Raw genomic sequence first — 15,262 nt, 5'->3', positions numbered from 1 at the left:
CATGTTCTGTATATTTGAAGTCAAAGCAGTTGAAGTATATGGTAACTGTACTGTGTAAATACAATTTATGTTTTCTCCAGGTTTGTTAGCTGTTGGATTTCAAAGATACGGTAATGAAGAAGAGCTACAGGCAGACCCTTTACATCACTTGTTTCAGGTTTGTTATAGACCACATTTTAAACAAGAGGGCCATGATGGCCCTATATCGCTCACCTGTTACCATTGCACTTGAGGACAAGAAGGTCCTCAGAAAACATATCTCAGTCCAAAGGACGGAACAACAAAGGGAAGAAATTTAACCAAAAAGAAAAAAAAATTCTTACAAGGTATAGATATGTCAAAATACACCTAAAAATTGGAGGTATCATCCATGTTGTACCACAGAAAAGTGGTCTCTGTTTTTCCCTACGGCCAATAATAAAAAAGTTACTAAAAATCAGCTATTTATAGTAACGTAAAAGGGAAGTAATAAAAAAAATATATTGTAAGTGAACAAAAGAAGGATCTGCCAAATAAATCTCTGACATAAATGAAATTTCAGATCAGTATCTTCATTAGTAACTGAGATATACCCATTTTAATTTGAAATAAAGGGAGGTAATTTGACATAAAATCAGTCCATAGTTATCTACCCTGATTGTCTCAGTCCAACTCATAACAATAATGAAATTTCAAATAAGTCCTATAAGTCTTACTGATATAAATCCATTTTGATTACAATCAGGGGAGGTAATCAGATATAAAATAACTCCGGAACCTACGATTGGATCTGATTTGTCATGGAATCCAAGATTTATTGTTGTTGAAGATATTTTGGAAGTTTGTATCAAATAAAACCATAAATGAAGTATCTATATGGCTGCAAAAGCCAAAATAGCCAATTTTGGACCTTTAAGGAGCCATAACTCTGGAACCCATGATGGAATCTGGCCAGTTCAAGAAAGGAAGCAAGATCTTGTGGTGATACAAGTTGTGTGCAAGATTGGTTAAAATCAAATCATAAATGAAGCTGCTATTGTGCAGACAAGGTCAAAATAGCTAATTTTGGCCCTTTCAGGGGCCATAACTCTGGAACCCATTAAGGGATCTGGCCGATTCAAGAAAGGAACTGAGATCTTATGGTGACACAAGTTTTGTGCAAGTTTGATTAAATTCAAATCATAAATGAAGCTGCTATTGTGCAGACAAGGTCAAAATAGCTAATTTTGGCCCTTTCAGGGGCCATAACTCTGGAACCCAAAATGGAATCTGGCCAGTTCAAGAAAGGAACCAAGATCTTATGGTGATACAAGTTGTATGCCAGTTTGGTAAAAATCAAATCATAAATAAAGCTGCTATTGTGCAGACAAGGTCAAAATAGCTAATTTTGGCCCTTTCAGGGGCCATAACTCTAGAACCCATAATGGGATCTGGCCAGTTTAAGAAAGGAACCATGATCTTATGGTGATACAAGTTGTGTGCACGTTTGGTTAAAATAAAATCAGAAATGAAACCACTATCGTGCAGACAAGAAATTGTTGACGCACGGACTGACGACGGACGCCGGACGAAGGGTGATCACAAAAGCTCACCTTGTCACTATGTGACAGGTGAGCTAAAAACAAGAGACAGAAACTGTATGTTGCTTTTGTGGATTTTCAAAAATGTTTTGACACTATAAATAGGCAGATTCTGTGGAATATTTTAAAGGAAAATGGTATAAAAGGTAATTTGTTTAAAAGTTTTCAAAGTATGTATCATAATGTTAAAGCATGCATTAGATGTAATGGTTCAAGAAGTGAATATATACAAAGTACGATCAGCTTAAAACAGGGCTGTTTAGCCAGTCCTATCTTGTTTTGTTTCTTTATAGATGAACTAGAACAATGTCTTTCAAATAATAACGTAGGTGGTATACAATTGCACCCAGATACTATTAAGTTATTCCTTTTAATGTTCGCAGATGATGTTGCATTATTAGCAGACACAGTGTATGGCCTTTAAAGGCAACTGAATATTTTGTCAGATTTTTGCGATACATTTAAATTAAAAGTAAATGAAGGCAAAACTAAAATTGTGTCTTTAAAAATGGCGGCATACTTACGAGGAATGAAAAATGGAAATATAAAGATGCTGAGATTGAAGTTGTAAATAAATTTGGTTATGTTGGATTGACATTTACTAGACAGTTATCTATGAATTATATGGTTCATGACCTATGTGTTAAAGGGAAAAGAGTACTAATCTCTATTCTAAATTCACTATACAACTGTGGTCAATTGTCAAAATCTGTATTTTTTAAAATTTTTGATTGTAAAGTTTGTCCTCAATTGCTATACGGTTCTGAAATATGGGGCATATATAAGTTTGATGAACTAGAACGTGCTCAGTATTACGCATGTAAAAGGTTTATGTGTGCTAAACAGAAATCATCTAATGTTGCAATTTTAGGAGACTGTGGTAGATACCCATTATACATAACAACATACAAAAGGTCAATTAAGTACTGGATGAAAATTCTGAAAATGCCCAATGATAGGTTTGTGAAGAAATGCTATAATATGATGCTGAATGATGATACAAACGGGCATGTAAACTGGGTAACTGCTGTTAAAAATTGTTTGATGAGTCATGGTTTTGGTCATGTATGGTTAAGTCAAAATGTGCAGTATGAGTCGGGCTTTATAAAAATGTTTGAAAATAGGTTAAAGGATATTTATAAACAAGATTGGAATGTAAATTTAAACCTAAATGCTAAACTTATGCATTATAAAGAATTTAAAAATGAGTTTGAATTTGAGCTATACCTGCATGTACTGAATTTGAGAAAGTTCAGATACGTTTATGTTAACTTTAGATTAGGTAGTATGGATTTAGAAATTGAGAAAGGAAGGTATACTAATACCGCAAGAGAAAATAGAAAATGTAAACTATGCTATACCAATTCTGTTGAGGACGAGTACCATTTCCTGTTGCGCTGTGGATGTTATAGAGATCTCCGTGTACTACATATACCAAGCAAATATTATACTCGCCCAGATGTTAATAAATTTAATATTCTTATGTCTACAAGAAATGAAGAACTGATAAAATCAACAGCGGTATTTCTTTATTATGCATTTGAAAAAAAGAAAGAAACTTTTACAAACTTTATTAGCGCAAGATATTTAGATGTTAGATTGATGGAGGTAAATACTTATGAAACAAAAACCCATATTGCAACACTGTTATATTTTATGTTTATATCTATATACGCACACTATACTGATTTTGAAAGCTTATATATGTATATTGTATATACCTTGCATGGGCCGGAGGCCTTGAAGCAAATAAAGAATTGTCATTGTCATTGTTTCAGGTTTGTAAACTTCTGTAAACTTATTTTATCTGCTAGTACAACCCTTTCAGTGATGCAGGCTTATGAAGGGGGCTCCGAATCAAATTTTTACTTCGTTGGTAAAAGCAGTCAGGAACCCAAACCTCCAGCACTCAAAGTGGACGCTGTTATTAAACTATTAAAAAGCTCCAGGTGAAATCTTCCTCCACAATCAAAGGCTACAAAGTCACCATATAACATAACTTTGCATCAAATATGATGAAATAAAAAAATTATTTCAGATATATGTTAAAATCAATGCTGATGTTGTTGATGAGAAAAAGGAAGGCAAAACCATGACACATCAGGCGGGTATGGATGCATTCAGAAAAATGGAACAGGGTATGCTTATTTACTTGAGAAATGAATCAGTATTTCAAAGTTTTTATTAAGTGTAAAGGCCAGTAAATGTTACTTTTTGCAGGTTTAGATTAGTATAAACCACATTTGCACTTCTTGTACCCATCTAAATGTACAAACAAGAAAAACATTAAGTACTAATATTTACATTCTACAGTCTATCAAAAAAAACAAAATAAATGGCAAGTTATTGATCTTTACAGCATCTGAATAAAACTGCCAGAAAGACCAGCCTATGAAAATTCTGTTTTCAAATATTGAAAGATCCTGGACTGTGCTCGGAATCTCAAGGAAGTGGTCAATCCTCATTTTATTGTTGTTTATAGGTGGCCTCATTGGCAGAGTGGCCTTCATACAAGGAAGCCATCAAGCTAGCTTATGGAAGGTCGGTGGTTCTACCTAGGTGTCCGCTCATGATGAAATAATGCATGGAGGGGTACCTGGGATCTTCCTCTACCATCAAAGCTTGAAAGTTGCCATATGACCTATAATTGGGTCGGTGCCACATTAAACCCAACAAAAACAAAAAAAACAAATTATGTTTATATGAAAATAAATAAATTCAAAGAATAGGTAGAGTTATTGTAAATACCCATTTGTTTGCATCCATGTACTATAACTGAATGCCCTTTTCCACATGCAGTACACAGGTTCTATAACTTTATTTAACGTATCTTAGTAAAATTATACCCCTTTTTATGCCCCCGGTATCTACTGATGCGGGAGGCATATAGTGATTGACCTGTTTGTCCATTCGTTCGTTTCGTCCATCCGTACGAGGTTAACCAAATAGGACCGTTTCGTCTAGCATCAATACCCCTTACTAGAATGACTTGATACTAATGCACATGTAACCTCTGACCATTCCTCATCTTCAGACATCACCTGACCTCAGTTTGACCTTGACCTCATTTTGGACTTAGGTTGCTTTATATGGGCCATCTCTTGGTTAACCAAATGGGACTGTTTCGTATAGCATCAATACCGCTTACAAGAATGAATTAATACTAATACAGATGTAACCTGTGACCATTCCTCCTCTTCAAACATCACCTGATCTCAGTTTGACCTTGACCGTGACCTCGTATTGGACTTAGGTTGCTTTTATCGACAAGGATGCCACCGGGGGCATCAAGCGTTTATTGAACGCAGCTACTTGTATTATTTGAACTTTCTTATGTGGAAAGGCTTTCAGATAGTCAGTTGTTGCTGCCCTCTAGCAGCATTTGTTGATCTAAATGATGGAATATGATAACTGTTTAATGACAGACTTTCTCTTTTCATGCTTACATATTAAAGTAAAAATTAGATTTTAAATTTCTATCATTATATATTAAAATATTCCAGGTGATCAGGAGCTCCTAAAGATCTGGCAGAGGTTTAAAGACATTAGTATTGCAGAATATTCTAAATTATATAAGGTATGTGTTTATATAGTCATGGTAGGGACTTGTACAGGACTTGTCCATCAACATTTTAAGTCTGAAATTTAGATTGAGAAAAATAACAAATTTTCAGTTAGTTGTATCTTCCTTTATATTATGTCTGTAAATCAATATACAGTATTAACACTGATCGCTTGTGGTCACAAAGAGAAAAGCAACATCTTTGAGTTACCCAGGATTTTGAGGTATTGATATATAGGAAATGTAAGAAAAAATGTCTGAGAACTCCAGGAGTTATTCTTATCAGCCATTGATGCTGGAATAATTGGTATTTCACTATAATGCTGATATTTTGCAGAGCTGTCTTCAGCTGTTCACACAGTTTCCTTACAATTTGTGCTTATTAGGATGGGGAAGAATGCATACATTCAGGTGCAATAGGTACTCACTAACTACATGTGAAAAAATGCCCGGCGGAAATTTGGTTCCCGGTTGCTTAACAGATACTTTTGTCGCATATTTTACCTGTCAGGAATACATTAATATGGTCGCTACTCGTTTAATAAAGAAGCTGTTTAATGGAATGAATTTATGTACAGAAAACATTTGGGAGGGATTTCAACCGGTCGTTTAAGGTAAAAATGGCTTAATAGTGGTGGTCGCAAGTACGATGTCGACTGTATGTTGTTCAAATAAATTAAATAATTCCAGATGTCTTAAAATCAGCTTTTAATCATGACAAAAATCTCAAAAACATGCACATGGACCTAAACATTTCATTTCACCATATTATAGGTCATGTGTTTATTTGCAACTCTGAGATATCTATAATTCGCAAAATTGAAATCCAAATTTGGATTTTCCCAAAGACTACCATTATGAAAATTTTGATTTTTGTTACATTCCACCAATTTTTGGTGGGAAAATGGCCCATTTTTAGCTCACCTGAGCACAAAGTGCATGGTGAGCTGTTGTAATAACGCTGTGTCCGGCGTCCGGCGTGCATCCGTCAAGTCGTCCATCCATTGTCAACATTTGTGTTTAAACGACATCTCCTCCATTACCACTAAATGGATTTTGATGAAACTTGGCATGGATGTTCCTTGGGAGGTCCTCTACCAAAGTTGTTCAAACGGTTTTACTTGGTTGCACATAGGGGCCGCCAGAGCTAAAAATAGAAAAATCTTAGAACGACATCTCAAGTACGATGTGGACTGTATGTTGTTCAAACATTTGACATATTAAATAATTCAAGATGTCTTAAAATCAGCTTTTAATCATGGACAAAAATCTCAAAAACATGCACATGGACCTAAACATTTCATTTCACCATATTATAGGTCATGTGTTTATTTGCAACTGTGAGATATCTATAATTCGCAAAATTGAAATCCAAATTTGGATTTTCCCAAAGACTACCATTACGAAAATTTTGATTTTTGTTACATTCCACCAATTTTTGGTGGAAAAATGGCCCATTTTTAACTCACCTGAGCACACAGTGCTCATGGTGAGCTGTTGTAATAATGCTGTGTCCTGTGTCCGTCGTGCGTCCGTCAAGTCGTCCATCCATTGTCAACATTTGTGTTTAAACGACATCTCCTCCATTACCACTAAATGGATTTTGATGAAACTTGGCATGGATGTTCCTTGGGAGGTCCTCTACCAAAGTTGTTCAAACGGTTTTACTTGGTTGCACATAGGGGCCGCCAGAGCTAAAAATAGAAAAATCTTAGAACGACATCTCATTCTACACAAATGGTCCTTATGTCACTCTCTACCGAGGTTGTTCAAATTATACTGAATCGTCAATAAACATGGCCACTAGAGGGCATGGTCACTTGTGTATATATATATAGTGGAAACTTTAAAAAAAATCTTCTTTTATGAAACTGCTTGCCTGATGTTAGAATAATTTTACACAAATGGTCCTTGAGTGACCCTCTACCAAGATTGTTCAAATTATACCGATTCGTCAATAAACATGGCTGCCAGATTGCGTGGTCACTTTTCCCTATATGTATATAGTGGAAACTTTAAAAATCTTCTTGTGTGAAACTGCGGGCCCCATTTTAGAATAATTTTACAATGGTCCTTGTGTGACCTCTACCAAGATTGTTCAAATTATTGTGATTCGTCAAAAAACATGGCCGCCAGAGGGCGTGGTCACTTTTCCCTATATTTGTATAGAGGAAACTTTAAAAATCTTCTTGTGTGAAACTGCTAGCCTGATTTTAGAATAATTTTACACAAATGGTACTTGTATGACCCTCTATCAAGATTATTCCGTTTGTCGAAAAACATGGCTGCCAGGGGATGAGGTCACATTTCATCTCTGAATCAATAATAGCTAGAGCCTATACATTTTGTGTGTGATATCAGATTAGTAATGTCTACCATAATTGTTCAAATTATTGCCCTAGGTTCAAAAGTGTGTATGTCATATATAATATAGGCTTACAGAGAAGAAACATAACTCTCTACTTATAAAAACACACTAGAAGCCTTGTACACAGATGAGCGTTTTAGCATCAATGTATATAGTGGAAACTTTAAAAATCTTCTTGTGTGAAACTGCTGGCCCGATTTTAGAATAATTTTACACAAATGGTCCTTGTGTGACCTGTTACCAAGTGTGTTCAAATTATTTTGATTTGTTAAAAAACACGGCCGCCAGAGGGCGTGGTCACTTTTCCCTATATGTATATAGTGAAAATTTTAATAGTCTTCTGGTGTAAAACTGCTGGCCCGATTTTAAAATAGTTTTACACAAATGGTCCTTGTGTGACCCTCATCCGAGATTGTTCAGATTATTTTGATTCGTAAAAAAACATGGCTGTCAGAGGGCATGGTCACTTTTCCCTATATGTTTATAGTGGAAACTTTAAAAATCTTCTTGTGTGAAACTGCTAGCCTGATTTTAGAATAATTTTACACAAATGGTCCTTGTGTGACCCTCTATCAAGATTATTCCGATTTGTTGAAAAACATGGCTGCCAGGGGATGAGGTCACCTTTCTTCTCTGAATCAATAATAGCTAGAGCCTATACATTTTGTGTGTGATATCAGATTAGTAATGTCTACCATAATTGTTCAAATTATTGCCCTAAGGTTCAAAAGTGTGTATGTCATATATATTATATAGGCTTACAGAGAAGAAACATAACTCTCTACTTATAAAAACAGACTTGAAGCCTTGTACACAGATAAGCGTTTTAGCATCAATGACCCTCTTGTTTGTAAAAAATGTCTTTTTTTTTCCATAAAGTGGTGTTAAGGGGTATTCAGTAGTCTGCCAAGAAGCCAACAGTCCTAGTTTTTAGCTCACCTGAGCCAAAGGGTCATGGTGAGCTGTTGTGACCGCTCAATGTCCGTCGTCTGTCTTGCATCGTCAGTCGTCCGTCCGTCAACATTTTATAAAAAAAAATATAAAAAAAAACACTGGGCAGAATTACACCAAACTTCACAGGAATTATCCTTGTGTGTTCCCCTTTTAAAATTGTTCAAAGAATTGAATTCCATGCAGAACTCTGGTTGCCATGGCAACGAAAAGGAAAAATGTGAAAAATCTTCTTGTCCAAAACAACAGGTCATAGGGCTTTTATGTTTGGTATGTAGCATCATCTAGTGGTCCTCTACCAAGATTGTTCAAATTATCCCCCTAGGGTCAAATATGGCTCTGCCCTGGGGGTCACATGGTTTACATATACTTACATAGTGAAAACTTTGAAAATATTCTTGTCTGAAACAACAATATGTAGAGCCTCAATATTTGGTATGTGATATCATCTAATGATCATCTATAAAGATTGTTCAAATTATGCCCCTGGGGTGAAAAGAGGCTCTGCCCCAGGGGTCCCCAAGTTTCACATAGATTTATATAGGAAAAAATCTTTAAAAATCTTTTTGTCCGAAACCATAAGACCTAGGCCTTTGATATTTGGTATGTAGCATTGCCTTGAGGTCCTCTACCAAAATTATCCAAATTATGCCCCTGGGGTAAAAAGAGGCCATGCCCCGGGGGTCCCAAGTTTTACATAGACTTATATAGGAAAAAACTTTAAAAATCTTCTTGTCTGAAACCACAAGACCTAGGCCTTTTATGTTTGGTATGTAGCATTGACCCAGCCCTGGGGGTCCCAAGTTTTATATAGACTTATATAGGAAAATATTTTTAAAACCTTCCTGTCTGAAACTGCAAGGCCTAGGCTTTTGATATTTGGTATGTTGGATTGCCTAGTGGCCCTCTACCAAGATTGTTCAAATTATGCCCCTTGGGTAAAAAGAGGCCCAGCCCTAGGGGTCTCAAATTTTACATAGACTTACATAGGAATTTTTTTTTAATAATCTTCTTGACTGAAAGTTCAAGGCCTAGGCTTTTGATATTAGGTATGTAGCATTGCCTAGTGGCTCTCCAACAATATTATTCAAATTATGTCCCTTGGGTGAAAAGAGGCCCCGCCCAAGGGTCACTTAGTTTTTATATGAGTTACATAGGAAAAAATATTTCAGAAATTATGTGATCATATTTCCTAGACTGTTTAATTATAATTACCTGATGAACCCAATTAATTAGGGGTCATTTGACTGTGACCTTGACCTACTGACCTACTTCCTTGTTTGTTAAGATACAGCCTTGGAATTTGAATGACATAATTTATACAGTTTTGCACATGGATCTTAAAACTGACTTTCAGTGACCATGAATGTAACCTACTGACCTACTTTCTTAATATTTTAGCATCAGTTTTACATTTGAAATATGTAGCTCATATTACTCAGGTGAGCGATCCAGGGTCATCATGACCCTCTTGTTTAGTTAGTTATGCCCCTTTTTTGGACTTAGCCATATTACAACTGTCACATAACATTGCATTGGGTAAACCTCAGGGACTGGAGAGACATTACATCTGAACCTTATGTATTAGTCCTCCTACAGTTTCATCTCTTTATTGTGAAACTAGGTACAGTCGAGTCCACTTAATACGAACTCGCTTGATACAAATTTTCGGATAAAACAAACAAAATCCGGATTCCCGGCCAAGTCCTACTTCCGTCAAATTATTTCATTAATAGCGAACTCGCTTCATACGAATAATCGGTAGATACGAACATATTTCAGAAGTCCCAATTAGCTTAAATGTTATAATTTTCCATCTTTTGATACGAATTAATTTTAGACTTCACCGGCCATTTTGCCCTTGTTACGCTGGACTATTTAATAGTTTGAAACTGTACAGTGCTGATATTTAATTGAAGTAAATAAAATGTTTTGAAAATAACAAAGAAGTATAAAATACACAGAATGGCAACTGGCTGTAATCTCGCGTGAGCTCGTGTCAGAGCGTGATTCGGCGTTATCTAAAAAAAACAAACATCGGCGAGCATGGAGTTACAATTTGTACCTTTAAAACTACATTTAAAATACATGTTAGCTTCTAAAACAAAATTAGTTTAATTTGAAACGGTCTTAAGACACGAAGTACACGTTTTTTTGCCATCGAAAGAAGCGTGGTCATACGGTGATAATTATTTTACCGATGAATAATTGCTTTCGCATACAAAATGGCGCGTGGAGAAAGCGCCACTTTCGGTAAACGAGATCTCGTATTTTTGTCACGGGAGGTTGGCGAGATTTGCTCTATGTGCCTTTCAAGTTGCCAATCCATTTATTTTTATAGCTCTTTGAAAATAATAATATTGTCAACTTTGTGCCGCTTGGTAGTAGTTCACACTTATTCAAAAACAAATACTTGGTCCTTTGTGTATCATGTCAATATAAAACAATTGAATTAATTGACAGGTCAAGATTTAAAGAGGTGTAAATAATTTTAAACACATTTTTGACATTCTATTGTCAGTACAGGTAGGCCGTGTCTTACAAAATATACGAAAGAATGATTATATAGTACAAGCTTCAGAATAGAAATAATGTTGGTGGTTGATATTATTTGGCGCTCTGGACCTCCACCGCACATTAAAGTTTAATTTGATACAGTTTTACGTGTTTAAGTATGAATTTTGTTGAGTTATTTCAATGTTATATGAATAAAATAACTTATCAGTTTAAAACTATTAACAACATCCATATATCGGAATCTATCCACCGATCACCGGTGATACTGCCCAACTTGCCTGGACAAATTATCTGGAGTCGAGTCATACATTCATTAATACGAATTTCGTTTGATACGAACATATTTTCCAGGTCCGGATGAGTTCATATAAAGCGAGTTTGACTGTATACCTTCAACTGGAAGTGGACATGCATATATTGTCTGGACTTCTATGTTTGATTGTTAAATTTTAGAGTGATGCCCCTCGTCTTTACATGTAAATTGTATGAATATTTATAGGGCTTATATAGCAGCACACAGAATTATCATGTATGTACTCATGTTCATTGCAGTAGCCTATTCAAGTCAGCAGTTTCCTGCATGTCAACTAATGCAGAAAGAAGTCTACATATAAGAAAATTTGCAGCATTGTTTCTTGCTCGAATATTTAGAGATATCTTGTAGCAGCGTAAAGCATCAATATGTTGGTTTTCCTTTTCCATACACTGTCCTAGTAAGTTCAGCGCTGTTTCCCTGTGACCTAGGTTGGATTCTGTTTCAATGCTAATGACAAGGTTTGCAAGTGCATAGTGCTGGTCTGCTACTCTCTGTAGGAAGTAGAGGTAAGGGAGGGAGTCGACCACAGCCCAGTCCATCCAACAGTCTTCTCTTTCATCCCTTTCAAGCATGTCGTCATGTGTAGATCTAAACATTTCATATTGTAGCTCTTCAGGAACACAGTTAATTTCACACTGCAGAAATCTAACACAAAATGCTGTGATATCTTTTATTAGTTCTTCATTTCCATTGTTACATTTATTAGTGAATCCTTGCCTTTGGTAGGTGGGTTGAGAATAACATCCACACACAGGTTCAACAGTATTCAGATCATACATTTCTTCTGTATTCCTCAGAACAAACTCTGCCCTTTCCATATCACCTACACGGTATAATGCAGATGCTAATTTCAATCTACCAGATGCCACATCCGAGTTCAGACCAACTGAAAACCAGGTCAGTGCTTCTGGGGATATGCTGCGAGCAGTGTAAATGTCATGAGATGCTATCACAGACCCAAGTGAAGAAGAAAGAAGAGGTGTTAACATCTTAGACACAGATTTTTCCAAACTGTTGCAACCCATTTCTCTGTACATTCTAGCTAGTATAAACACTAATAATCTCTGATTCGACATCACATTTATATCCGACATTGTTTCTCTTAAAAGAGACTTGTGACTGTAACTTGTTGCAGAGATGATAATAATTAGCAACTGTGCTGAAATTTCAGCAAACATTTGGGTTGGGGTTTGGTAGTACTGAAAAGCTTCATCTCTGTTCATCTTTGCCTGAAGTCTTGTACCAAGGTCATCAATTGGAATGTCCAGCAATGCACGACCCTCACCTTGTTTGATGGCTTGAAGGACTGCAAGAATTTTATGTTTATTATGAGGAGAAATTTTTCTGGCCATCAGGTTGTTTTTAGGTATTATAAAATGTGGACAGCTTTCATGTCTGACAAAGTTCTGCAATATTTTAAGGCAGGACATCAAACATGCGAGTAAGTTGGATTGCTGCCAGTAATTTGAATGTGTATTCTGTATACAATGAAATAAAACAGTCTTACACATATAACTTGAAAGGACACCATCACAGTGGGGTTTTATGAATGTTTTAAGAATCATCTTCAGCAGAATGTAACATCTTAATTGTGTGATGTTTAAATTAAACATCAGACACCTTTCAGCTTTGGAAGTAGATATTCTCCATTCAAGTTCATCATTCTGGCCATTTTTACTACCGACTGGTACAAGAAAGCATCCTGTAGTCTCACAGTATCTCTTCATGTCTTCTGTAGGCCATCTTCCTATGCCTTGTCTTACCAACCAAGGTCGGGCTTCTTCAGGCCATGATTTACAGTGGAATGCTAGAACATAATCTTGATCAGCAAAACCTGACCTTCCTTGCACTGATTCAGCAGGAGCATTTATTACACCTCCTTTCTGATAGCCAGTTTTGAAAATTCTGTTCTTCATTAGCACTTTATCTCTGCTAACTGTAATCGTACTGTCTGGTATATGTTCAGAAAAAGAAAGAGGAAGAGGCTCATCATTCCTCAGACATTGAAGGATACAGTAGCCAGGGGATGTGGTCTCATCCTGGATCATCAGTAGATTGTACCTGCCAGGTTGCCACTCACCCCAGTCCTGTATCACATGTAAGTTACTCCTATTATCACAAAAGAGTGTATCAGAATCTGATTTGAGTCCCAATGTTGTCGACCCTTCAGACTGGCTTCCAAAATGATAAATGGAAATGTTTGAGCCCAGCAATATGTTTCTTCTTGTGTGTATAGTTTCCCCTAACAATATCATCCTCCTCCTCTTCAGAACCATTCGCTCATTTACACCAATATCATTGAGCACCTCTGACAGATTCAGTGATACAACACGGGAATCAGGATCTTCAGACATTCTGTAAATGTAAGAAAAATGTTTATACAGCTGTATCATCTTCTTGACAATGTTATTTTTCTGAATAAAATGTCTGTGAGATCTGCTGAAAAAATATGTCATATAAAGTTACCATAATTATATATTATTAATATTTTACTGTTGTAATAGGGCTGCTTGATTTTTTAACAAAATAAAGTTTCCAACTGAATCATATTTAAGACATTTTGGTATACAAAAAGTGCTTGTAGTCATTCTCTCACCTTGAAATTACTTCTTTATAAAACGTGATACTGTATTTATTGTATTTTTCTCAGTTTTAAAAGACTTGTAATGAAAATTACTTTAAGTTCACTTTCTGTTTTAGTTTTATTTGGAAAGTCCGTTTTAAAATTTACTTCCTCTTTTCCTCTTTTGTTTTTGATCATCTAAGCGTGATAATTACATCACTTAATAAAATAAGAATAACTTCTCATTATTTTCCCCTTATAGTATTTACATCCGTAAATGTGATGCTCATGTCACGGAGTAAGAAAATGTACAGCCAGACTAGGCTTTTGATATTTGGTGTGTTGCATTGCCAAATGGCTCTCTATCAAGACTGTTCAAAGTATGCCCCTATGGTGTAAAGGGCCCCGGCCCTGGGACGGTCACTTGTTATACGAGTTATATAGGAAAAAGTACTTCAAAAATTATCTGATCGTATTTCCTAGACTGTTTTATTATAATTACTTGATGATCCAAAGTAATTAGGAGTCACTTAACTGTGACCTTGACCTACTGACCTACTTTCTGTTTTTTTTTTTTAAGATAGAGCCTTGAATTTTGAATGACACCGATCTTAAGACTGACTTTCAGTGACCATGAATTTGACCTAATGACCAATATTTTAGCATCAGTTTGACATTTGAAACTTGTAGCTCATATTACTCAGGCAAGCGATCCAAGGTTGACATAACCCTCTTGTTATTTAATACCTTGATTGAGGATTTCCTTGTATATGTTTTATCCTGCCTATTCTAGGTGTGATTGTAAATCTTTTTTTGCTGCACGGTTTTCATGTTACATGTATTTGATAACGGTGATGAGACGGTGTGTCTTAACCCATTTTAAAGTCACATCTTCAAGGTCAAGGTCACAGAGCTTTTAAGTCCAGAATTTTTAAATTGTCATTTCAGCATTGATGTTTTTCATACTGAACGCATATGTTGCAATTCATGAAACAGTGTGTCATACAAATATTCAATGTCTGGTGAGTGATAAGGGTTTCCCACTCGTATTTCAAGAATGTGCCCCTTATTACAGGTGTTATCTTAACTTTTTGAAGAAATTAGCAAAATATTTTTGTTGTTACAAAAGGATGTAGAAGAGAATATCTATAAGCCATACTAACACAAAAATGCCTGTACATTGATGCACTTACCTTGAAATTATTTTCAAATAAATGTGATTGTAATTATTGTCTATTTCTCTATTATAGAAGACTAATGATGAAAATTTCTTTAAGTCTACATTCTTTTTAAGTTTTATTTGGAAATTCAACTTAAATTTATGTCCTCTTGGTTTTGTTCCTCTAGGTCAGACACTACTATTACTTTTTCCATAGACTTCCATTATAACAAATGACCCTGTCACATGCCCCAAAATTGAGAAATG

The 15,262-nt window shown here is 35.7% G+C and overlaps 1 protein-coding gene across 2 annotated transcripts in view; it reads left to right on the top strand.

Annotated features, from left to right (window-relative positions):
• Window positions 1–15,262, top strand: part of LOC123548486 (probable arginine--tRNA ligase, mitochondrial) — a 65,306-nt gene that overhangs the window by 32,838 nt on the left and 17,206 nt on the right. Inside the window, exons 4-7 of one of the 2 annotated variants that reach the window (XM_045335782.2) lie at window positions 81–157; window positions 3,598–3,697; window positions 5,063–5,136; window positions 13,240–13,371. In XM_045335782.2, the coding sequence (XP_045191717.2) occupies window positions 81–157; window positions 3,598–3,697; window positions 5,063–5,136; window positions 13,240–13,371 (383 nt within the window). The remainder of the gene's footprint in view (window positions 1–80; window positions 158–3,597; window positions 3,698–5,062; window positions 5,137–13,239; window positions 13,372–15,262) is intronic. The other variant, XM_045335783.2, reaches the window with a different exon arrangement.

The sequence above is a fragment of the Mercenaria mercenaria genome, chromosome 6, assembly GCF_021730395.1.
Source record: "Mercenaria mercenaria strain notata chromosome 6, MADL_Memer_1, whole genome shotgun sequence".
Taxonomy (NCBI): Eukaryota; Metazoa; Mollusca; class Bivalvia; order Venerida; family Veneridae; genus Mercenaria; species Mercenaria mercenaria.
The sequence above is the reverse complement of the archived record's forward strand: the minus strand, read 5'-3'. Positions and strand labels throughout refer to the sequence as shown.